At 39.6% G+C, this 26,726-nt stretch overlaps 1 protein-coding gene across 1 annotated transcript in view; it reads left to right on the top strand.

The window, feature by feature from the left end:
- The window catches only part of LOC135497984 (echinoderm microtubule-associated protein-like 2), a 55,937-nt gene extending 29,428 nt beyond the window's left edge, over nucleotides 1-26,509 (top strand). The window contains exons 11-21 of the mRNA XM_064788088.1: nucleotides 581-817; nucleotides 2,441-2,584; nucleotides 3,266-3,406; nucleotides 7,121-7,234; nucleotides 9,707-9,856; nucleotides 10,843-10,983; nucleotides 13,493-13,706; nucleotides 16,390-16,526; nucleotides 20,075-20,174; nucleotides 22,382-22,611; nucleotides 26,048-26,509. Of these exons, the coding sequence (XP_064644158.1) occupies nucleotides 581-817; nucleotides 2,441-2,584; nucleotides 3,266-3,406; nucleotides 7,121-7,234; nucleotides 9,707-9,856; nucleotides 10,843-10,983; nucleotides 13,493-13,706; nucleotides 16,390-16,526; nucleotides 20,075-20,174; nucleotides 22,382-22,611; nucleotides 26,048-26,170 (1,731 nt within the window). The 3' untranslated portion in view covers nucleotides 26,171-26,509. The remainder of the gene's footprint in view (nucleotides 1-580; nucleotides 818-2,440; nucleotides 2,585-3,265; nucleotides 3,407-7,120; nucleotides 7,235-9,706; nucleotides 9,857-10,842; nucleotides 10,984-13,492; nucleotides 13,707-16,389; nucleotides 16,527-20,074; nucleotides 20,175-22,381; nucleotides 22,612-26,047) is intronic.
- The last annotated feature ends 217 nt before the right edge of the window (nucleotides 26,510-26,726 follow it).

Here is a 26,726-nt window from a genome sequence, read left to right as displayed (position 1 = left end):
ATGATATCAGAGATAGGTACGCATTTTCCTTCTAATATAGATATAGGACGATAAAGATAGACAATATTTTTCAGTGCCGATAAAACTGGTAACGCCCGAGTGGTATAACAAAAGATAATGCCGTGTATACATATAGGTCGCGCGGCTACACTGTTCTGGATCTCTACATAACACCTGAAGTGATGGCACCTAAGATGATTTGGTTCTGAATTTGTGATGCATTCGGGCATTCAAATTTAATACACCAATATTTGACAGGTCATAGGGGAGTCTACGTTTGCAAGGGTTTATGTGTTAGACATTTGACATACAACCACAAAAATACTACATGTATATACGCATATAGCAATTAGATGTGGCAAATTTCGATTTGTCTTTAAATTTTTCAATGCAGAACAAAGAGTCTGAAAGCCAGTTACGTTAAATATTAAACACAACAGTATACATTCGTAGTCTGTGCAGAATTTCACTAACAAATCATAAATACGCATGTTGCTAATTTGTGTTAAAAACTTAAGAACGTTTTTAACTTCAAGGATTAAAATCTCTATATTATAGCTTAATGTTTTTACACACCAAGGCTCACGTTCGAGTTTGGCGAGCTGACACCCTACAAACCTTGAATATAATTGGCGATGATTATTTCGAGAAGAGTATAGTGTGTTTAGCCTTCCCGACATCGAAAACCAAGGCAGGGGACGAGAGTGTACGCTATTCACCAGGTGTAGAGGACAGACTGGTTGTGATTGACAAGAGTAAGGACCATTTGATGTCGGTGTGGAACGTATCTAAAGCTAAAGAGCTCGCTCGTATTAAGGTAATTTACGTTTTACTAAAATCGCCATGAATGAAACACAACCGGGGAGTTTAACCTTATCAATTGGCATTTGTTAGTAACTAAAATGATACGTCGTCTTCTGTTGACACTGTGAATCTTGCAACTACTTTCGTTATTGACACGACATATTGAGCATGGTTGTATGAATTACCGTGTGCTCCGCATCAGTTTTTTTCTCTGCGCTCGCCAATACACCAACTATAATACGTAATCCGGTCTGGTTTATACAGGGTGTATCAAAAAAAGTATACAGTTTGATAAAATAACCCCCAAATTAGCTCTTTATATATTTCGGAAAATATTTTCGCTGGATATTGGTAGGTAGGGGTTTAATGCATGTCTGAACCAAATTTCACACCTAGCTTTTCACGCAGGAGCGAGCAAGGGAAAATTGTCTGAACCAAATTAAAACTGGTTTGCACCACTAAGGGATGGCATTTGAATTGAATTAAAGACCATGGGAAAGGACTTTGGGCAACCCCCATTGCACAATAATTGCTAATTACAGCATTAACCCTTTGGTCTTCACGTCAATTTCAAACAGTAGACATTTTGATAAATTACCTCCATATTAGCATTTTTTATAATTCACAATTAATTTTTTTAATTTTTTGGGAAATGTTTCAATGGATATTGTTAGGTAGGGCTTCAATGCATATCTGTACAAAATTTTAGACCCAGCTTTTCACGCATGACCGAACAGGGGCAATTTTCATAAAAAAAATTAAAACTGCCTTGCGTGAAAAGGGATAGCATTTAAAATGGATCACAGACATGGAAAGGTAGATTAGGCGCATTTGCCTTGGTTTCCACAAAGTTTGCAGGTAACAGCATTGAGTCTTTGGCCTCCATGTCAATTTCAGTTCTTTAAATGCCATCCATTTGCAGTGCAAACCAATTTTCACTTGGTTCAGGCAATTTGCCCTTGCTCGCGCAGGCGTGAAAAGCTGGGTCAAAAATTTTGTAAAGGAATGTATTAAACCCCACCCACCAATATTCTTTGAGACATTTATCAAGTACAAACAATCTAAACTGTTGACTTATACTGATGTGAACGATCTAACAATTTAGGCAGATGTGCTAGTAAATGTTTGATTGGTCGCTAATTGCCAAACAAAATAATAATCAAACAGCAATTAAGCTGCACGCACTCATAGTCTTTCAATTGACTAGTATCATCCTAATGGTCGGAAATGAAATACCTATTTGAACCAACGCTGCAGCAGACACTCCTGGCTTGGGTCTTCGAAGGCTCCATGGTCATATTTTATCGAACTTCGATTACCGGGACGATTTCTAGCGGACCGTTACAGGATTTACCAAGTCAATCGCGGCATGAGCTGATAATCCACCTATTTTAAATCACGCAAGATTGTTGGGATGGTGAAACACTTAAAAATTGACTTGTCCTCACAATTACGGTAGTTGGATTGGATTGTGCAGAGTTGATGAAAAGGTATTTTCACTCAATTTCCGTCTGCTCGAGAAAAGTGATAGACCATTGCTACGCGTCTTGTGATTTGACCACCGTCAGTAAACATGCTCAATACGTCCTTATATTACAGCTTTAGATTGAATGCTCTTTTCTCTTCGAAATTTTAGATTCAAACTGATGTGACTTGTGACGTTGATTTCAATCCCAAGAACCCGGATGTGATTGTCACAATAGGGAAAGAGCACCTTGTGTGGTGGCGTTTCAATGCAGAGAGAAGTTTGATCGAAGTGCACTCTCGTCCGGATTATCAGGTGTATATTCTAATCAACATTTATCGCATGTGTCTGCTTCAACTGAAATGAAATAGTTAAGTCCCTTTGTTACATTTTTTAGCTCAGCTGCTGGTAGTATACTCTAGAATCCCGCGGGAGAGAAAATATCTTCTGCACCATCGACATGACCATCCTGAGGAAATCGGGGGTTAATGTTCGCTTCTCCGGCCCTGCACACAAACCCCTGAGACATTCGCCCTCATTTGGTGAAGTACACCACCTTTAAGTCAGCACCGAAATTAAACTATCAACCTCGGTTCTAGTAGCGTACCTCTATCACTTGTATGAATGAAAACCGCACACATATCTCTTAGAATCGAGGTTGCAGTGCGCAAACTGATGTGTCAAATAATGATGCATCTGCCCTTACTCAAACATGATAAATGGCATGAACGCAACTGCATGTATGCCAATTCGTTGTCTTTCATATATACATTCGTTACCACTGACAAAACAACCTTCCAAAAACTTCAAATGTGTGTGATTTATAAATATGTATTTTAACTCTTTTAATTGATATAAAGTAAATTAATATTTGTAATACTAAGGCGCTGTTTTCACTTAGAATACTTATGTGCATCAGCGCATAGGAATTGTTTTGTTTGTTTTTCTTTTGAAGGGTATTGCCGAAGTAGTTATATATTTTGAATTTCCTTTCAGACCCATCTTAGAGCCATGTACGTAACATGTCTGACACATAACGAGAGCGGCGATACTATTACAGGGGATTCTAACGGCACTATATACGTCTGGGGTTATCCTGGAAACAACATTACCAACATGGTCAAACACGCTCACAACGTAAGTAAGGCACTGATATGACCGATACCTTGAAAAGCCTGAGTTTTTTATAGTTCAAATACATGTACACACATCAAATGTTTGAATGTCACGAATGATTATCATTCGAAACTGCTCTAAGTCTAAGTTACAGATCTGTCTAAGGAACGGAATGAAATTGAAGAACACACAGTAGGGAGTTGGCCAAAAACTATACGATTATGTCTTGCACACGTTTACCAATTATTAGCAACCGTGATCTGAATTAAAAATATGAAGTAGTTGATAATTTACGGAAAACTGTCTTATCATTTTGATTTTGATTTATTATTTCTTGAATTCCAAATGTGTCTTATTGTCCCTTGTACCGTGTCTACTGTTACTTCCCGATCAAAATATATTCAACTGGAAAGTAAATGTCCAATCCAAAGCGTCCACTTATAGGGCTCAGTAATTCCAGTAGTTGAAACTGTAATTTCTCAGAGTAATCCTGAGAATTCGGTCAGTTAAACGTTTTGTGTTCCCCACTGGTGCGCAGTGTTGTTAACGTGTCTAACACTTATAGTGTCACCATTGCAACATCGGGCATTGTTACGGTCGATCGACCTGTCTCTATTCCGTGCCATCTGATCAAAATCGCCCAAAGTGCAAGGCCCGGATATGTTGATAAAAGCTAACTACCATAATCCGCTGTGATATATGACTTCAATAATCGCAGAGGTTTGACCTACAGCACTAATTGCGATGTAATCTGTCCCGTACTTTTCGAAGAATTCGCCTCTAATAAAGAGACGACGTCCAGCCAAGATTCGTATATTTCCTAATGAACGAGCACCCTGTCAGGTCTTGGTGTCTCATAATTGGCGCTAGGTGGCACACCTATTATCGACTACAAGGTTGTTAAAATTATGATAATAACACGCCCAAACACGTGGGTCGGTTGTGGTGTCGACTATCACAGTGTGCTCATCCGCAAAACCAGGGGTACGATTACGTGAGTACGATCATTGTTTATTATTGCTCGTAGGTGCACTGAATCATTGTGTCGTGGTTAGGAAGTGATATTCATTTCCATGCACAAAAGGTCATAAAAAAACATGTTAAGGGGGGAAAACGTCAGCATTGCTTAGGCCAATGCAAAGAATATTACATATCTGGAAAGAAGTTGCTTTAATTACTTGCTAATATAGAGATCGCCACTTTGGGTCTACATGTAACAACATTTAGTGTTGTTTCTTACCGCGCCTCGGTCGATATCAGACCAAGCGATGCATCATAAAAGGAATCCTATAGCGAAACGCTTGCAAAAATGGGGAGTTTTGAACGACCCCATTAAAACCTAAGGCGGGAATAAGCTTCCATTGATAAATGTTAGCAATGTCGAGTTCCCCTTGTATGGGTTCGGGTTTGGGGCTCGTTTTTTCACTATGCAAGTCTAAGAACGATGATGTCAATATGACTGTATACAGGGTGTCTTATAAAGAAGGTAATCCAGGCGAAATGCGTTAATAGTTTTAAACCATTCATTAAACAGCTTTTGATGTTGCAGTACAGTAAAGTAGAAGCTATGAGCTTTGTGTTGATACCATTGTGACGTCCTTGCAGCCACGCATGACTGAGCACCGTGGTCATAAAGCCCGTAGCACACTAGCCGCCAACTTCGGCGTTCACAGGCGTTTTATGCCGCAAGAGTCCTGAACGCCTGAAAAATCCCTAGTCTCAGTGCTACGAACGGCGTCGGCGAACGCGACTTGACGCCACTTTCCGCAACTAAACGCCAAATATCTAACATGTTTGATTTTTGACGCGTGTCGCCGCGTTTGAACGCAAGAAGAAGCCAGGTGTGCTACGGATTGCCGCCTGAATTGGCGTCAGCGGCCAGGCTATGGCCAATCAGCATGCGTCTTGATGTCACATGATTTCAAAATGGCAGCCTAAAGTGGCGGAAAAGACGCTACTGGACGCCGATTCTGGGCAGGTGTGCTCTGGTCGGGATCCACTGGCCGCCAACTGAAGACGAGAGGCGTCAGCTAAACGCTTCTTGTCGCCAAAGTTGGCGGCTAGTGTGCTGCGGGCTTTAAAATTACTGGCAGAAATGTATTTGTTCCAAGTTGGGAAATGCCATGCAGTTGTCGTCACACATGGTTCATTGTCAATGGTTCATTAAAATTTAAGAGTGTTATGTCATAACTGGGAGGGGTACTTTCAGGTACTTGTGGTGGGCACAGGATGGTGCTCCAGCACATCACATTCGCGCATTAAGGAAACCTTGATGGCCACTGTTTTGTTCGAAGAAGGAGTAATCGCGCTGAACCACCCAGTGGAGAGGCCACCAAGGTCACCAGATTTGACTCCCTGTATTTTTTCTTTGGGAGTACCTGAAGAACAAGGTTTATTAGACTCCAGTTCAATGCCTAGCAGAAGTAAGAGCTCGAATTCGGGAGGTCGATAGTTGAGGGACAATCCAGAGATTGTGACACAAGCTGTTCAGGATATGTGTCGACGTTGTCAAATGCATCCAAAGAGGAGGGGGTCACGTGGACGGTGTCGGGGCTTAAATTGTAAAAATGTAGAATTCATGTGGAATGAAATTTATCTGAAAGAAAGTGATGTGTTGTTGATCATTAAACATGCTTTCATTCTCAGCCGCGTAATGTGGCTTATGTCAAGCTTGAATTTCCCTACTTGGAACAAGGTGATTTCTGCATGTCTTTTTTCAAGACCATGGTCCTCAGTTTTGCATAACTGGTTGGACACAAACCTCATGGCTACTACTTTACTGTGCTGCAATGAGAGAAAGTATAGTTTGAAAGTATTTACCCATTTTGCTAGGATTCCCTTTTTTATGAGGCACCCTGTATATTTGATAGATTGCTAAGATCATACATCTATACCATGGCACGGTTTGAACACAACTCTATATACGGTTCAAGACTATAACACATTCACAATGTAGTTACACGCAACCAATCCATTTCATTCAAACTAAAGTAAAAATAGTTCAAGCAAGATGCCGGATAACGTCACTTGCTATGTTTTAACACAAATATACACTGCGTACCTTCGTCATTTTTTCATAACGCGGCTTCGGAAACCGAGAAAAAAATGAGAGGGAATATGGGTAGTTGGCACGGCTTCAGCCCCTCCCCGAATCTGAGGGAAACTATGGGCCTTCATTGTTTTCAGTGACCATGTCAATGAGGAGAAATCGAAGTCAAGTCACGGAATTCCGCCCGCTTCGATGAGCGGAAAAGCACTTCCCGCGCTCATAATACATTGACCCATTGAGGGCCAAAACCTTTCAGAAGTATAGTTTGCTAATGAAATAAGCGAAGAAAAATAAACACATTTAAGTAAAACGCTATCCATTCCAGAAGGAGGTAATTGGTCAGTCCCAAGAGTTCCTTTATATAGAGGCTATATTATCAACCGCATGTATTTCAGATCGATAAATAACCATGGATTCTGGTAAATTTGTCAAATCATACAAGACAATGGGCCACCCAACTTCACATAAATGCAGTACAAATTAACGTAAAAGTTGCATAAAGATGGGTCAAGGGTCGCCGACGGCCCACGATCGCTGGAGTGTGCTAACATCTTTCTGTGAATCTGTGTTGGAAAATAAAACATTCAGGTCGGTTTAATGTGGACATAAGCAGTAAAGAAAAAACATATTTTAGTATTTTCCTTGTTTAATACTTATTGAATGATGGCTTGACCTCAACTTTTCAGGGCCCAGTGTTTTCCCTGCTTCTGTATAGGAACGCACTCATTACCGGTGGCCGCGATCACAAGATCAAAACATGGTTGTGTGAAAAATACATGGATTCAGTCGGTTCCCTTGAGGTAGGCATTGTAAACTATCGTTAATGTTGAATAAGGTTTTCATGTGCCTTTGTTTTTCACTATATCATAGTGCTTTTTTATTGTTTATTGTTTATTTTTTCACGATTTCTAAGGGGAGAGGGGAATAAAATAAATATAACACTTTATGGTACGCTATGAAATGTTTCGTCGGTGGGAAAAATTTTTGAATAGTGTATTCGTAGTAGACTGTCGTATTTTGAGATCCCCTTTCTTTTCAACATCATCGATCATACTAGTATATCATAACCATGGATAGAGATAAGTTAGAAAGCTGTGTTAACCTCCTTCAACAAGTTGTTGGAATAATGGGGAGAGAGGTGGCGAATAACTCTACGAATAGATGCAATAGTGACATAACAACACATGTGCATTTTCCCGCTAGTCGCTTATATAAAAAAAAACCTGAAGTTGTCGATGTCGTTTTTACTTTTCCCAAGACGGTGGCGCCGTCTGTTGACTTCGCATCGTTATCTTTGACGTGGTGTATGGTCCAGAGAGGTATTGCGGTCATGTGTATGACTCATGAAAAAACTGTCTATCCCAGAGAGGTTGCGGTCTAGTTTTATCTATGCTGTATCAAACAAAAACAAAACATGCATTCCAGATGTCTTTGATGTGGCACACATAGGAGTATCAATCTACGTGTCCTTGATATGCTACACAAGTGTCTTTGCTTTGGTTTGTCTTTATTTGCGGTAATAACCGCCCATAGCCCAGCCAACCCAGACGCACCAATGTGTGACATGGGTCCAAGAGGAACTAATTAGTATTCACACCTAGGGTCACTCTGGGTGTTTGCATCACATCTCATTAACCCCGTTCAACTTAGGACTTTGATATTTAATTGCCTGTTTTGGGAAGCCCTATTATTTCTCACATGTATCCAGAAATCCGACCTTTTGGACAAAGTCGGAGAAACGTCGGGCAATGTCGGATAAATCAGGAAAAAATAAAAGACATATACTTTAAGCAATTTGTGGAATCGCCATGGATCTTTACTTCCTGTATCAAAAGTTAAAGTGTTGATTTTCTCTGAGGAACATGTTGTTTCGTTCCAATCTGTCATGTGCTTTGCAAGCAATACTCCCTGAAAAAGGTGTATGTCTTTTCTTCCTCTGGTTCATCAATGAACTAATTTTCTAAACTTTTTTGATTTTTTTCCAATTTTGTTTCAGCTCTTAGATAGTAGAAAAACGCGTTATTCGTTATTTCTAGTACGTACAAGTCCTGGTGCGCAATATCTTTCCTGCCACGTGATGGAGTGCACGCCGAGATCCGCGTTCACGTCACCCCACTATTAAGACGCAACGTCATTTCCATTTATCGTCGCAGTTGCGGGGTAATCAAGCGGCTGTTATAAAACGCGGATTCCGCGGAAATCCGCGGAAAAATTACAAAGCCGCCAGTAAATACGTGCATAATATTTAATGATAATTATATTATACAAATAACAACATAAATCATAAATCGGAGGCAAGAACTACCAGTTATCTGCATATTTCATCGGTCATATTTTAATCCTCTGGAGCGCCATTCATGCCATTCCGATCGACTCTTCCCTCTTTTTTTCTTGGTGTTGATAAATTTTGCATGTATTCTTCGACACCACCGTGGTTCCTGATTCCCTAACGGAACATATTACGAGGCTGCTTTCAAGTGTGATTGATGCCCGGATTGATGTACGTTACGGTATGCCTCCTTCAAATATAGGTCGATGACGAACTGAATTCTGGTCTACGAAAATGTTTTAGGACAATCTCCTTGCAACTCGAACCTAACCAACCATATATGCGACTGCACATTGGAGTCTATTTTTAGCACAAAAACTTACTTCGCGGCCCGTCCTAGAGTATAAGTTTATTTCAAACTACTGTACAAGGTGCTTGTGATTTACGGCGCATACAGCGCACCATATAACGGGGATTCCCAAATACCTTGTCACCAGGAGTACTTCATGCGCACAACAATGCACACTATTAATATGAAAAACTCTCACCTGCGGTTCAGGTAGCCACCCTGTAGCCAAGTTAGATTTTTCCGCGGATTTCCGCGGAATCCGCGTTTTATAACAGCCGGTAATCAAGCGCCATCAAATCGACATCAGCACCAAGACGTCACAGAGTAGATACATGGCTCTAGGAAACGTCGCACTAGTGCATCGTTCCACATAGAAATGGTCGGCGCATGGAGGACTAAATCGGAGTCAACATCGGAAAAATTGTCATAAAACGTGTGAAAAACTCAACCAATTGAATTGTCGGTGTGATATTCCATAACCCCAGAAAAAGATTACCCCTCCCCTTAGATTACAATCGTAAGCAATCGTAAAAATGCAATGTTCATGCCTCGGCGGTGCTTTCGAGTGCATAAATCCTTGCATTGATACATACGGGAATTATCCTGCCTCCATGTCAGTCTTTCATTTATCATAAATATATACATCTGCTTCAGATTCCACCTACAGAGGGCGGCATACGCATGATACAGTTGCACAAAGGCCTTCTAATGTTGGGAACGACAGCGAATACTGTACTTAGGATTTCAATTAACAAGAATGGTGCGCCGCTAGATGGCGCTGTTTTAGAACGCCCGATGACAGAGGTAAGTCAAAGGCCATTCTTGTTGTACAGTGGTGTATTAGGAACACTTGGCATAGCCAGCTCCGTTTTATCATAATCCAACACGTTCGTCGTTCATCGTCTTGACTGAAATCTGTTTATATCTCAGACTGACATTTTCGTGTGAAGAAAGGTTCGTTGAGTTTGGATTTGATGGTGACGGGCAAAATAATCACATTTCAAAATATCATGAGAAGGCAATAGCTCAGATCAACTGTGCAATCTTACCCTTAATCATAAGCCTGTGTGGTATTTGATTTGGAGGTGAAAGACCCTTCCGAAATCTTCAGCCAATTTTCTGTATATTCACGGACCAGTTTTTCTCCGAAAATTTTTTTTCACCCAATTTCATTTTTCAAAGTACATGTAGTCATATTTATTATTTGAAGTAATCAGTGGTTTAAAACATTTTGAAGATACATACATAAAAAACAAAATTTTCAAATTTCGTTTACATCACATCTCCTTATAATGACAATAATCAACAAATTAAAATACATTACAACAATTTTTTGTTCATGTAAATATCAATCTTTATTTTTTTAAAGAACCAACAAGAATTCCATACATTTTCACAATTTTGTTTCAACAATTTATGATAATTCATTAATAATTTTAAACAAAAACATCAACAACAAAAACGTGTTTTTAAGAGCAAATTTGAAGCATAGGATGTTTCAAAACATTAATGTTTCAAAATTTGAAATATTTTTTGAAACAAAGGTATTTAAAAATTTACCATGTTTGAGGCCTTCAAATTAGCTCTAATCATTGTGAAAATAGAAGCTCTCCTTATGCGCACAATGCGAGCAGCACGAAGTGTGCCATATGTGCACTGAAGCAACAACAAGAGATTAAGGTGAAGTGTTTCCTTAGTTTTTGATAGTTTTGTCCAGAATTATGTTTTGAATTCCTTGTCCATGTAGATATAATTATCTGGTGGTAAGAGTAATTGCTTGAAATTTCCAGTGTCATTTTGATGACCTTCGTGGACTGATGGCGTTCGGTGATGTCGGTCGGCCGACCCAGTTTCTTACTGCAGGGTATGATGGAGCCATTTGTCTGTTCGATGCAGAACGGAAGCTATCTTTATGGAAAGTTGTATTGAAGGTAAACCATTCTAACGTAATGAAGCTTGTTCGGGAGAGACATAGTTGGTGACATACTCGGTGCTTATGACCCGATATTATTGCTGATTGGTTATTGTTCCAATACTGACGTCAATATTAACAAATCTCCGAAGGTAATAGTAGTACATACTATCAAAATAGTAACATGGTTCCAGTCAATGCGAAGTTATATTTCACGAAACGTATCGATATCATGCTGGCCTGACAGTATGGTCGACTAGATTAGATTAATCAAAAAATAAACGGGTATTGAAAATATGTCCTGTTTTCCATATTAAAGTACATTTTTATGTATGACATGCATGACTAATCTACCAAACCTAAGCGCTAAAGACAGGCAGTTTTTTTCTGAATAACCTGATATATCATACTGCGGAACAGAAGATTTTCGTGTGAAGGAAGATCTCTTGCCTTTCAGCACGAATGCCATGTAATTGTCGCCATGTTTCCACAGTCATTGCACCCAGCAGGGCCTATGTCGATCTCACCTTAGTAAACCATTTATTGTTTGACATATTAAGAGGTGATTAATTAGAAACCGCGTATACCCTAGTTGTAGGTAACATAATTACACCTAACAAGCACAAATGCACTACCTCTGCAGTGACTTTTGCCTAATTAGTACTTATCTTTGTGTGAAATTGGCTCTTAAGCATTTCCTTCTCATGTTCTCATGGGCTATTTTCAATACCGAAACTTCCAAAGCAAACCCTTAATCCATTTTGCATAAAAAAGTGCTTTGAATATTATTTGAGAGAAAAAAAGCATGACCCACAAGTCCATCATTTCATCGAAGGCTTGGAAACTATATAATGGATAGGTGGTTGCGGTGGTGATTGTGGAGGGGAAGGGGTCGTCCAATAGCTGAGATATAAAGTTAACGTGTATAATTATATCAAATCAAAGTATTGGTTTTCCACCTTTAGAAAGGTCAAAGAGAGAGTTTGAGATTTACCTGGAGCCTGGAGATATTGTAAACATTGCAGTACCTTACATATCACCATTTTATAAGGGCCAAGCGTAACCAATTTCTGCATGCATTTTATTCATAGGCAGCTAACGCTGTTTGAGTACCAGAAGGAAAGACACTTGACGATCTTATAAAAAACCTTGGGAATGACTATTCATGCATATATATGTACATGTTGATGACATAAAGACACATACGGCATCGGGTTTCTGGAACAAATGACCTTCACCCAGCACTAAAAATTGGCGACTCCCGTGATTTATTTGTTCTTTATGATTATGATACATTTCACCGTATTTACTACCCTAAAGGCGGGTCAGCAATGGCAGCAGTAGTTGTGACTGCCACTAGAATTCGAAAGCCAGGGCAAGCGCAGGCCCCCAGACGAGGTTTATCATTTCCCTAATGATTTGCATTTCTTATCCTTGGTAAATGAACGAGGTGGCCAAATTAGTCTTGGTTCGATGGCACACATGTCTTTCGATGGGTTCATCACTATATGCATGGGTTCTGATAGATAGCCCCCCCCCCTCTCCCTTTTCTGCGCAACAATCTGGAGGATTGATACCAGTATAATATACAGCAAACATGCCTTCATAGTCTAACTTGACCTTCTTAAGTTTTGACCCACAATCAACAGATAGTATGTTAACACCTTATTATGTTGCATGGTCAGTAGTGCATTTTTCTTAACTCCTGATTTCCTGGGTTTACTTGGACACCAGTAGAGTGACTTTGGGGTCATCTAAGTCTCAACTTTCGGGTTTACTCAGTGTTAACTTGTACGTAACCCCCGCGGGTTAACTCAACTGACGGTGGGTAGTCTGGGGTTCGTGGAACATTCAATTAACACCTGGGATAAAAACTCTCAGTTAACTTTGACATTTTACCTCATATGTAATATTTTATGAATGTAGCTATTAGACTGTTCTTTCAGTCTGTATAGCAGAGGTGCGCATGACGCGTAGTCCATCAAGAATCCGTGGTTGGGAGGATAAGAGTTATGATTAAGACATCGAAAAAGAGGTTCCGAGTTAAACCAACCAAACGTTTCTTTCATTTTGTTTTCACGAGCGCACCTCTGTGGCCTGTATCCTCAACGAACCTGTTCTCTGCGCATACAATGCATTTGTCGTTTATGTTTTTCAAATTATAAAATAGAGGTATTTCATGTTTAAGTGCAGTTGTTTAATTGAAGGCTGGGCTTTTATGTTTTCGATTATGTTCGCTGAGGTTATTTAACTGTTATTCATTTACTTGGTTCGTACGATCAGTAAATGTAACGCAAAACTGAGAAACGGACTGCTGGTCTGGTATAACAGACGCAAATATATCTTACCATTTTTTGGATACAATAAAGTGCGTCTATTACAAATTCGAAGTAAGTGCAGATCGGACACTCGATCAAAGCTTGGGTATAGGAAGACAGTGCTGAATGCAGGGAATCTGATGTCACATCGCTTGTTTTGTGTAATACGTCAATATATCATTGTGTTAAAATGAAAATTCTATCATTTAGGAAACGAGTGCACTTTGTGCCGATGTCTCGTCAGATGGCCGCGTGCTAGCCATAGGAACCAGAGACTGCGCTTTGGTGTTGTTGAACATTCCTGAATGTCAAAAGTCCGATGAGATAGTAGATGAGGATGCGTCATCTATCAGACCAGACATACGAGAATTAACGCGGGTCAAACTCTGTAATCAAAAACCAAGTTGTGTGAAAATTTCGCCAGGTAGGTTTTAGCAGAGTCGTTCAATAAAGAGCCAGGCGACCACCAAACACATGGTTTCAGCATCTAAGCCACCGCCCGTGTCGAAAGACGCGTGTTGGGACAGAGCTCTCTCCGGTCTCGCGTTGACCCAAGCCAATACCACAAAACTGGAACATAGCCATTCTGTTCTAAAGCAAACGCTAGCTGCAAGTTCACTGATTTTCATCAAATACGTCTGATAGACAATATTGATATGAAAAGTGACATGTTTCGTATTTCACTTTTCGATAGTTCGGAGAAGTAGTGATGGCATTGATTTAAAAATAATTTTCAAAATGCGTTTTTCTTCATTATTATTCCACATATTTTTGTGGTTAGCAGTTTACTTACTATGTTGTCGGTTTCTAATGGACGATATAAGGGCATCATATGGTTATTTTTTTTGTTTATTCTAACAGGATATTCATATCTTATCAATTCTGACCGACTACAACGAGTTTTATAACAAGTTTATTTTCGCGTTCGTCGTGAAAAAACGAAAAAAGTCTGAAAAACAGCAACATTTCTCGACTTTTGTGGTCATGATCAAGCGTTGACACGTTTAGAAATCAGATCTTACTTTGATATTTTTTTTCTAATTCAATGTAACTGCTATTTAATGGGATATTAGACAGTTTTGTGATTTTGGGGTCCAGATTCTTGTATTAGGATTAGAAAATGGTTCATTTTCCCATTGATGAGTTTGTTTTGGCTCACATTTTTTAAACTCGGAGTGTTGTGTGGTTTAAACCTGATCGTATCAACCTTAGATATATTTGATGATAATGTACAGTCTAGCTGATATTGATATCAAAACCTACTTCATAAATGATATATACTAGGTATAGTTTAATTAATTACCGGTATTTATACTATGCTGAATATATCATTGTTTAGTGTAGCTAGGACAACTCTTGACTGGAAGCATGGTTGATTTGTTAAAATAGTGACTTTGCTGAACAGAATATTTTACAAAGATTGTAAAAGTTATTTTGTTCTAAGGACGCTTTATGTTTGGGCCAATTTTGTTCGGTCCAATCTGATTGTTGACTTGGTCACCAGGGGACATAGGTGGAAACCTAAAAAGTGTGATATCTTTCTTATGAATGACTCGTTTTTGATGATTTTTTATGGTAGGTTCTGCTAGCAAGGATACATCACATGTCATACGGGTTTTTGATATGACCTTTATTTCAAGGTCACAGAGGTCAAATGGCGTAAATTGGCCATTTGAGTGTAACTATTGCACGTTTCGTAAAACAACTAAAGCTATGAACTTGAAATTTGGTACAAAAGCCTCCCAACGTCGTGTTACCTCGGACACCGAATTTCTATCCGATCTGGTTCTCGACTTGGTCACCAGGAGGCCAAACCCAAAAAGGTAAAACATGCAATATCTCGCTTATTATTGACTTGTTTTCGATGACGTTTTAGTGGTAGTTACTCCAAGCAACGATACATCACATGTCATAGCGACTCTGGATTAACCTATACATGTATACTATACTTGTAGCATGTCCTTAACCACCAAAAATCAATACGGTGAGCACAATGGCCCTTGGCCGTTTTATTTACCTGTAGCCCTTCTTACCTGTACCTTTTTTACCGGGCCTTTTTACTGTTGCCTTTTTAACCTAGATTCGCCAGGGAAAAGCTCATTGTTGTGTTCCACAGATCGATATAACGTGGTGTTCAATTGTGGCTATCGGAATACAGGCCACTTCGTTTTGCATTTGCCTTAATTGCCCAACTTGAGTCATTTACGTCAGACTGATACCTGATCTGTTGCCCTAAAAATGTTTATTATGGGATCTCGGGAAAGCCTGGCTGTGCAACACCATAGCCAGGAGTGTGACGAAGACAAATCATTTAATTAGCTGGTGATGAAAATAGCACGTGACCAGCTTCTAAAATCAACCCAGGTGAGGTCAACTGTCAGGTTGGTGAAAAACTGCATCAGTCACTTTCTCAGTCACTACGAATCCAAGTGGTCTGTACAGTTTGTTGATGTCTTTTAATAAGTTCTGCATTGCACTCACCAAATGCGGTACTGAAAACGTTTGCATTTGAAGACAATAAGAATACTAAACTCAAAATCAACGAGTGCAATCTTGTGACGAGGATTACACACGAGGGCAGTATTATATATTCATCATATATCACACATATTCCCAGAAAATGTTGATTGAAATGCAATTTGTAATTTTTTTGGCAGAAATCACTCATAACGTGAATTAATATGCGCGTAATTAACAATGGCCGATTTCTCGCTCTCGATTCATTTTCTTTTACTAAACTCGTGTTCTTGTCGAAAAATCGATTTAGTCTAGTTACTCTCAGGAGGAATATACACGAGTATACATGATTTACTAATAAGGGTAATAACGTTTTCAGTACCGCATTTGGTAAGTGCAATGCGAAATGGCGAAATGGTAAGACACTATTTGAAACATTAGCAACCAAAAAATACTTCAACTTTGGAGGCAGCCAATCGTACCTGCGTGAAAAGTCCAAGCATGATTAAACAAAACCTTGACGCGATCGCAAAAAAATTAAGAAAAAAAACGTCCCTGTCATATACACGTCCTGGGATTGGGGACTAGGGGTGTTTCCATACAATTGCCGTTTGCACAAAGAGTCGAACATTTTTTATTTCATTTTTCAGACCAGAAACTAGTGGCAATCGCTTGTTATGATAACATCATCTACATCGTTGGTCAACTCGAAAGCAGCGTTGATGAACACCCCGAAATGTTGGAAGAGAATGCGACAATCGAATGGGCTGTCTTGCGAAAATGCAAGGTATGAAAAGGTTGAATAGTTTCGAACTAAACTATTTGCTGGATTTAAATCGAATAATTAGCAGCTTGAGGAATTCCCAGGTAACGGTGCAGTATATCGTTTCTGAAAATTTGATAAAACAAAGTATTGAAATTGGGAATTCCTTTGCTTCAATTTTGAAAGACAAGCCATACACACTCGCCCGAATCTCTTCTTGACAATCAGATCTGCACGAAGGGTAATTAGTAATTACGAGTAATAATAACCTTACTCGTATCTCAACTTATAATTATTTTGTCTTAGACGAGTAAGGCCTTTAATTAGTACTTGGAAACTTCTCAACTATATTTGAGCATTGATTTAGGAAAGTATAAGTACATTGCAATTGTTAAAACCTCAACTCTGAGTTAGATACATGTAATTGGTATATGCCCATGTCTCAATGATTAGTATGCAAAATCACAATCGAATGTTGTGTGATTGACCTCATAATTGTAACAGACAGAGTAATCAAAAGTAATGGTGTAAATTATGTGAAAACCAACTGATCAGAGAACATCGTTTTTAATTGCTATTCTTGAGCAGTTTAACATCATGATTTATTGTTAGCCTGCGCTGCCGGCCACTATATGCATCCCCTTCATACGGACTTTCAATCAACCTGCTGTGCAGATAACATGATTAACGATTATTGCAACAGAAGTAAATATCAACCAGTTTGGGCTAAAAACTACCTTGAGGCCATACAATATGCAATGATGTAGTGGCAAAACTATGTATTTACCACAACTTGACATTTTAATAAGCTCTATTTGAATTGACTGTGCCACACTTCCGGTCGCGGATGAATACATGTCTCTGCCCTTACGCTGTTTTTGTTCCTGTTTGTAATAATAATAATAATAATTATAAATGTCATTTGTATCGCGTCTTTCCGCGGTTAAACCACGCTCAAAGCGCCCCTCTCCACTTGTAAAAAAGTAGCGTTTTTATCTGACTCTTGAACTGTTCAATGCTTGTCTCTGCCCTGAGGGCCTGTGGCAGTTTATTCCATAGGCACGGCCCGCAGCTGGAAAAACGGCGCTCACCGTACCTAGTTTTTGTCCTTGCTTCTAGCAGATTAAACCCAGAGGATGCTCTGGTGATCCTTCTTTGGGGGTCGCAGTTAAAAGTTCTTTTAGGTACACATGACCTAGTCCATTTACCGACTTATAGACTGTGAGTAGAATCTTATACTCAATTCGCGACCTGATGGGAATCCAGTGTAAGTCTTTAAGAACAGGTGTAATGTGGTCGAATTTCCTTGTTCGAGTGACAAGCCTCGCTGCGGAGTTCTGAACACGCTGTACTACTAAAATCACGGTCGAAGATGGAGTTGTTGAGCATATAATCATATAACACCATCCAATACCATCATTACGTTTCTTTACCCTTGGTGATTTTTTCCGTAAATATCCCCATTTCGAAGCCTTTCTAGGGGCACTTGTTATCAAGATTGGCCGATGACCCTTGGGATTAACTGTTTAGTTCGTGTATCTAGGGATTATTTCCAAGCCACTAACAAAACAAAGGGTACAATAATTTGCTGTGTCGCTTTTGGGAACGAGACAATTCGCCAATAAATGCATCTCTAACCCAAATAGCTCTAGAATTTTAATTTTTTTAATTAAATCAAAAATAATGATTTTAGAGCTATAATAGTAAGACGTGTTTGTCGATCTCGGCTGTTTTCCGTCCTTTGATGAAAGCCGTGGCTGTGCATCCCTATGTTTTGCTGTTGAGGGATTAGGTTCATGCTTATTGATAGAAGATAACAAGAAAGCCGAAGAGTGATCAAGGGTAGTAGACAAGGAATGATGCTAGAGACTGCTGTGACCCCGCACTGCAGCCTCGAGACAATAAATGCGAAGGATAATCAGAGAGAACAGCAATTTGTTAAACAACTAGATGAGTAAGGACAATTTGTTGATGTTAAAGTTATGTTCGTTCGATGAAGACAATGGCCATCGCGCGTCCCAGTCGGTAGCAAAGCATAACCAAGCCTTGCGCGAGTTTTTGAATGGAAGCCTATTGCGAGTCTTAATGCTCACATGTTCATCAGGGCTAATCCAGATAATAGACTAATAAACAGGAAATGAGAATGGGCATTTTCACCGCCCGAAAAAAATGTAGAAAGTAGGCTAAATCATGATGTGCGAAATCCCCTATAATGTGGTTAGACAAGACACCATTTCATACAATTCAGTTAATAAAACAGCTATTGGACTAGTGGAAACTTCAGCAATAACGATGTTAAAACAACCATTCAATGTGTTGAGCGGTCAACGATGTCATAGTTAAAACAACCAGTAGACGTGTTTAAATGTACTGAAAGAGCAACAACAGCAATTGTTAAAATGCCAATTTATAACTATTCAGATTATGTCAAAGTTGCCATTTGAATTGGTTTATTGCGATATAGTTGACATGTCAACCATGTGGTTATGGTTACGTTTAAACTACTGGATTGTTGTCCATAATCGAACGATTGGATATGGTTGCTTATGACCATATCATACTGGGTGTTTTAAAAAAAGGAAACTGAGTTCAATTTGTTAATTTCCTGGATACGGCTAAATATTTTGGAAATTGGCAACCACCATTTATTACCTAATTATGTCCTCTTTCTTATGACACCATGAAATCTAATTTACTGTGACAGATGACTGAAAACGAAGCAGTTAAATCAACCATGTTAAAACTGGTCTTGCACCAGATTTACCGCAGTGGAACTCCCACAAAAAAGAACTAACAGTGTGTCCTCAGCAAACATTTTATTCAATGATTTAACATCTGGGTGCTTATTCCTGTCTCAACCTAACACCAGTGTCCTTCGATATGTCCTTTCAACACGAACTTTAGCTCTTGTTTTCATTGCGCTCAATGTATTCCTGATTACATCTCTCTGCCCTCTTCGGTCTCAAATGCAGCGACGATTCAGGCGTAGGTCATTGGTATCTTGTGGAGGCGACTTGTTAACTTAGTTCTCAAGATGTCATGACAAAAAAAATCACAGGGGGTGAGGTCGCGGGGGACCTTGGTTGCCATTTGATCTCACGGTTGATCGCACTGCTACTTGCTGGGTGGAGACTTCCAGTCCTCAACCGCTCTTTTACTTCAAACACACGCTGCTCAGTTGTAAGTTCCATTTTGCTAGTCTGAGAAAATGAGCAACTTTTCCACAAAGGATTGCATAACTTGGATGCCCAACAAAAGCCCTGCACTGGGAAGACAAGGTGTATAACCAAAACGTCTATCTGGTGCAAGACCAGTTCTGGCATTTCTGATTGAACTGAGGACATCATTGGGTAAAAAATGGTGGTTGCTTTTTTCCAAAATGTTTAGCCATGTCCAGGAAATAAACAAATTAATCTCGTTTTCCTTTTTTTAAACACCCTGTAATTGATTTCAGTCACGTAACTCTTAGTAAGACCGTTATATTCCTTTATGACACTTCGTACTTGCTGAAAGGTTCATGGCGTCTCTTTCCCCATGTATCTCTAATGCCAAAAATATGTTTTCCCTTCCAGGGCCATGTGTCGAACATCAATGGTATTGACTGGTCCATCGTTCACCCAGTTGACCAATATATGCTGCGTTCAAGCGATTATGGGCTTGATACATTTGTGTGTAAGTAAAATTAGCGACACAAAGAAGTAATAGAGAGGAATTGATCGAGATCATTCCATTGATGCTTTCGTCAACGAATTGCCTCTTCAAATAACTTATATTTCAGTTTGGTCAAAACTGCATTGCGCTAATAATCTGCTGATATTTGTTTCTTGAGCGAGGAATTGAATAATTGAATAACAAAATAATCCCGCCTCACCAGGGACAATTATTTTTATAATCTGGGACTGGGAGGTTACTGCAGCACGTCGCACCAGTACTAATGTAATGATTACATTATGCGTGATTTCCCCGGTTGCAGTCGGCCGTTTCCTCTGTTGGATGCATAATCGGCTACAAATATGCCAGTGTTCTGGTATACAGGATGTTTCAAAAAAAGGAAACCGAGATTAATTTGTTAATTTCTCAGACATAGGTATTTTTTGGAAATTGGCAACCGATATTTGATTTGCGGTTTTGACGTCTTATTTATTGATTACTTGGGAATTGGTACTGTTAATAGCTATGATATGGATACCCCATGACATACGTTGTTCTTAAAATTGTAGCACAGTTCTGTACAAAGTCAACAGCTTGCTATAACGTACAGATGATTCATTTGAATACCAAATAACATGGTGATGTGAGTTAATGCATTGTCTCTATCACTGAATTGAAACACTGTCATATTTTTGACAGCCAATCAAACGTCAGAGTTTAATCTCGTTTCCTCTCTAAAGTCCTCAAGATCAGTTTAAACGTGTCCTAAAGTTGCAATGTTGAGCTGGTCTCGGGCTTTTTGAGGTTGGAAAAAAATCAACTCGTGCAATCTGGCGATTCGGATCACACCCTCGAGCAGTATTCTTATTCTATTCTGATTCTGATTATTTTTATAAACTTGGAACACACATAATTAAATGTCCGCAAGATGATTAGCAAACGCCTTTAAGCCTATTCTAGGCATGTTGCGCCAACCCTCAAAGCTGACCTGCATGCACAAAACTAAAGCACCCCATGCGGCAATAGTAAGAAATTCAAACGACCGAAAGGCCCTTCTGAATACGGCCTGAAACATGATAGACCCCCAATGCTTCGATACGCTTGATTTCACAAACCAGCAAGCCGTGAGACGATGCGGACCTTCGCAGAGAATTCTGGAAGGAAAAAAATGAAAAGGTCCTCTCATCGGGACTCGAACTCGACACCTCTGGTTTTATTTGCCAACATTCTTATCCTCAAGGCCACTGGGCTGCTTGAAATGCCCGTCGTTTTATACGCCTTTATAGAATGTGCAAACATTTGTGTGTAATCTTTGTTCAACATCTTTGAGCGGCTTCCAGTGGGCAACTGCAGGAAGAAGGTCATTTTTCTTTGCTGTGCGTGATTATGTATGCGGAGTCTACGTTTTCTCTTAGCAATGTTCACCTTTGTCTTGGTATCTTCTTCTATTACATGTACATGAGAAAATTTCTGGTTCATCTCTCAAAAATAAAGTATAATCACCATTCATATAAGATATATTTACTGGCAGCAGTTCACAATAAAGCCCCCCTAGCTCAGACGGTTACAGCGTTCGTATTCTGAGCCCGTGTTCCTGGGTTCGAAACCCTGGAGAAGATTTTGATTTTTTTTATCTTCCATAATTCTCCGAGACTGTCCGCGTCGTCCTGTGGCTTGCCGGTTTGTGAAATCAAGCGCATCGAAGCATTGGAGGTCTATCATGTTTCAGGCCGTATTCAGAAGGACCTTTCGATCGTTTGAATTTCTTACTATTACCGCATGGGACGCTCTGGTTTTGTGCATGCAGTTCAGCTTTAAGAACGATGAATAAGTATAAGGTCGACCGTGTCAGCAGGTCCTACGCAAGTTCATTTACGCGACACTCGCAAGTCGGCTTTGTACTTAGTAGAACAAGGAAACCATGAACTCTGGAAATAATGTCTTAAAAAACACATTCACACACTTCGTACTCGATCGTTCGTAGCTCACCGTAGAGTGTTGCGATACCTGTAGTGTCCATTAATAGTAAAAAAACCGATTTGTTTTGTTGGGGTCAATAGCCTTGTGTCTTCGTCAGCAGAGCGCCTCACTAGCTGCGAAAATATCTAGCTGACATTTTATTGATTTATTGACTTACATTTACTTTTGTGCACACATAGCACTAACAAATTTCGACCCAGTAGTGCTACTTCCCCGGTTACTTCGATTAAAATTAAACTTGCTTTCAGGGGACGCGAGAACAGGTGAGCAGAAGACAAACCCTAACGAGACCCGTAATATCTCGTGGTCAACGAACCACTGTCGCATCACGTATAACCTCGCAGGAGTTTGGAGCAGCAAGATTGGCAAGGAGGCTGAGATAACTGCCGTATGTGTCAGCCCTGATAAAAGGCTTGTGGTCGTTGGTGATAACAGGGGCTATATTGGTCTCCTGAAGCACCCGTGCTGTAACGACAGTGTAAGTTACAATTTTTAGTATGCGTTAGATTGTAGACTTAAAGTACAGTTCTTCCGCAGGGCTTACTGTACTTTTTGCGCAAACAACGCAACGGTCAGGTGCATTTTTCTATTCATAATACACAGCCTGGTCATCCTAGGATCGTGGTTACGTAGGCAATGATCATTGCAAAATGAGGGCAAACGCAAGCTGGAGTCTAACACACATAAATCTAGCATACACAAGTCATGACAACTCCAGTTCACATAAGGTTTTATAATATGCATTGGCAGACGAAGCTAAAGTAGGTAAATTATGGCATACTTTCATCAGTCTTGTTTACCCAAATTGAGACAAAATGTTTATTTCAATTTTCCAAACGTGACCATGCTTGGTCATTTTGGTCATAATTGGGCTGAGGACATAACATCTAGTATCACCATAAGGAGACCTAAATGGAATGACGCTATGGGCTGCCCAGGGAGTCTAACCGGAGTATGATCAGCGGACATTCGCGTCATGCTAATATGATTACACCGAAGCGAACACTTTGTAAAGCAAAATAAGACCAGCATTGTTTCCGTAAGTCGTCTCCCCGAGATAATAAAAATGACGGCAAAATGCAAGAACAAAAATTGTTCTTGAAAAACAATTCTTCGTTTCTGGTTTTTGTAAGCCTAGAATTTTTGTTTCGATGTCCTTTCCCAGCCACCGTAGGAAAAGCCATCCGCCATGTGGAAAACTGGAAAGCGCTCGTCACTGAACTGCAGGAACTACACCTCATTGATGAAGATACATTTGTCTCTTTTGATGTGGTATAATCCGTAAACGAACACCCCCATCGACAAAGCCATGGAGGTGATTCGAGCTAGACTTGATTCAAATGCTCAATTGAAAAAAGAACAATGCTATCATGCAACTGTTGGAATTGGTGCTCAGCACAACTTACTTCAAATCTGACGGCCGGTCGTACCAACAGAAATTCGGGACAGCAATGGGCAGCCTAGCCTATAGTAGCCAAGTGACTCATGGAACACTATAGAGCAAACAGCCATCGCCATAGCCCCAAACGTGCAAGCCAAAACTTTGGAAAAGGTACAGTCCTGCCAGAAAGTAAATGTACTGATTTTGTAGACATCACAGAGATAAAAGAAGATAATTGAATGCGGTTTTCAGCAGAGTATGGTATATTTAGTTTGTCATAATAATGTTTTGTTTGGTTGCACTTAATTCCATCCCTTCATAATGTGACATACATTTCAAAAGGGTCCAAGAATCCGTTTTTTCATTTCATATGTGACATACATTTCAAAAGGGTCCAAGAATCTGTTTTTTCATTTCATGTGACTATAAAAAAGATCACGCCCATTAGGTGTGCTTTATGACCATCATTTCTTGGCACATGCAATTCCATAGAATGTGTTCAACTGTGACAAATACACATTTTTGCTTAGGGTATTTAAGTTATAATTTAAATGTCTTCCCTGAAAGTCCCCGAAATCTTCATGCATGAGCTTGAATTGGGCAATGCCATGCAATGACAATGAAACCAACTCACGTCAGATTTCCTATTACGAACACGACTATTATTCAATGGGTTTCTAAGTAAAGACTTCTTACTTTTGCGTGTCCATCCGAAATTTAAATATGTTTTGAATCATTTGGATGTTAGGTTTGTTTTGCAATCTGTTAAAGTTAAGCTGCAAGAGACAGCTTCTGAACAACGCACTTCTCATTATTGTAATTGAACTATGACCTAGCAATATATTGTGTTTAATGGACAAATTGATATATACCCTGTCTGACTGCATCGGTTACCATGAGGGGAGTTCCCAAAGGTCACCGTCAGCTGTCTGGAAAAAAAACATTGCCTATAGCGAACTAAGATTAATCTTCAAAATGAAGAATTCAGGAGGAATTTCCTAATCAAAGATAAAAACCTTTAACGGCCTCGCGAAACCCATGATCCACACGAGAGACCCCAGGCGGGGACCCTAGAAGAAGTAACAGCATTAACGTTGATTATCAGTGCAGTGCTGCCATCTATGCCGATTACTTGGAACTACTCAGGAGACATGAGGATGTCAACCGGTGAGGTTGACGAAACTTTCGTCCAAGGTAAATCACAAGGATCTATCACAAAATGAACTCTATATCAATCATCAATCATCAATCATATCTTCTTTAATGTTCCTCATCGATCAAATCATCCTTACTGGGAATTCATTTAAAGGGATAATGTTAGCAGCAGCTCGGCAGGAAAGGTACGTCGCCAAAAGGGGTCTCTTACATCTCTCAGTACGTCGAAATGATTCATGCTTGTACGAGGATTATATTGAGTGCTGAACATGACATCACCCAGGGGGCTCTTACTGTGTATATTAGTCACCTGAAGATGGCCAAATTAGCCCCTCTACTCCTACCTATAGTCCACCTTTAAAACCCACTGTTGACCAGGTATGGTCATATTTGGACAAAACGGGTTAAATGGCTATGTAAATAACTTGTAATCAATTATGTTGCTTTCTTTGAAATCAGCACCCACTTGTACTAGAGTACCTGTATGCGTGTTAATCCTCACCTATAGTTTTAACCAAATCCAACATTTGACAAAGGTTGGTCGGAATTGGCCAAATGGGAAAAATTAGCATTATGTCAAGATTGGGGTCAAGAAGACTGCTTTTTGGAGTCAGCAGCATTTCTGTATGCTAGATTTGTTTTCCGATTGATTCTTATTATACATTCTTGTATAACACATGTATTTGACTGAGTATGGTCATCGCTGGTCATCAAATGTTAAAATGGCCATATTGGTTTGAGTGGTGCAAAAGAGATTTGTTTGGGCCATTTTTGTAAAAGTCTCCCCTGCTTGAACATGGAGTGGGCCAACCCGGACGCACCCATGTGTGACATGCAAAGGGTACAAGGAGAAGAGCTAATTAGTATTCACACCTAGCATCACTCTGGGTGTTTGCATCACATCTCATTAACCCCATTCAACTAAGGCCTTTGATTTTTAATGGCCTATTTTGGGAAGCCCTATTATTTTTCACATGTTTTCTAGAAATCCGACCTTTTGCACAAAGTCGGAAAAAAAATGAACAATATCGGAAAATTGTCAGACAAATCAGAAAAAAGTTAGAGAAACCGTTTATAAGTCGGAAAAAGCCTCCTACTAGTGTATCATTTGCAGGTGCACATTTCAAGACTTTGAAATTATATAAAGGTCTGTATTATACACTCTTTGAGGTAAAAAAAATGACACCCGATGTATATGAACATCAATAAAGAAACTGATTATTTCTGGCTCGTAGAAATAACACGTACCATGTTGTTTCAACGATCCAATGTCGAAATACTACAGCAGGTAGATTAGCACTTTTATTTTATTTTTTCGTATCTTTATATCCTTATACTGTTAGGATTGGTAATATTCGTCTGCCTAAATCTCTTCCAGCCCTTCTGCCATGTCTATCGAGGTGCCGTAAACGTCCAAGATATTAGGTTTACACAAAATGGTAAATACGTCCTAACGACAGGTGGACGAGATACGTGTGTGATGCAGTGGACCATTGTATGAACCAGTCTCGCTACAAGCTAACATGAAAGAGAATGCGGTTTGCTGCAAGATATGCAGGATACATCGAGACAGCAGGTTAAATTTTACTGTGAACAAAGTCCACCCAAGAAGCCATATGAGCCAAGGACTTCGAAATTCAAAACTCGACTCCTTCAGTCGAACGTAAGCATGGTAGGCCTTTTGATACCTTTTAAAACCGGCCAACACTGACGGCCACGGTACGAACGAACCGGCCCCAATCCGGATCGAAGCCGGTTCAGCTGACCCGCACCGTCTAAATGGGATTTCACTCCAGGTGAACTGACCTTGTCGGAACCGACCCGGGGTGGGTTTATATGCACGCCGTTTGCTTCAAAAATTCCCAAAAATGAAAATATAATCGAAAAGAAAAAAACACATGATATCTTGAAATCAATTACTTAAATTTATAAATATTACTTAGTTTTAAGAAATATTATCAGTCCAAACAAAAATATAAAGCGAGTGAAAATATCGAACAAAAAATGTAATCAAAGATTTTAAAGATGTCATCCAACATAAAAAGGCATCGAATAAA

Source organism: Lineus longissimus, chromosome 13 (assembly GCF_910592395.1).
Source record: "Lineus longissimus chromosome 13, tnLinLong1.2, whole genome shotgun sequence".
Lineage (NCBI taxonomy): Eukaryota > Metazoa > Nemertea > Pilidiophora > Heteronemertea > Lineidae > Lineus > Lineus longissimus.
Note: the sequence above shows the minus strand (reverse complement) of the source record. Positions and strands in the feature narration are given on the sequence as shown.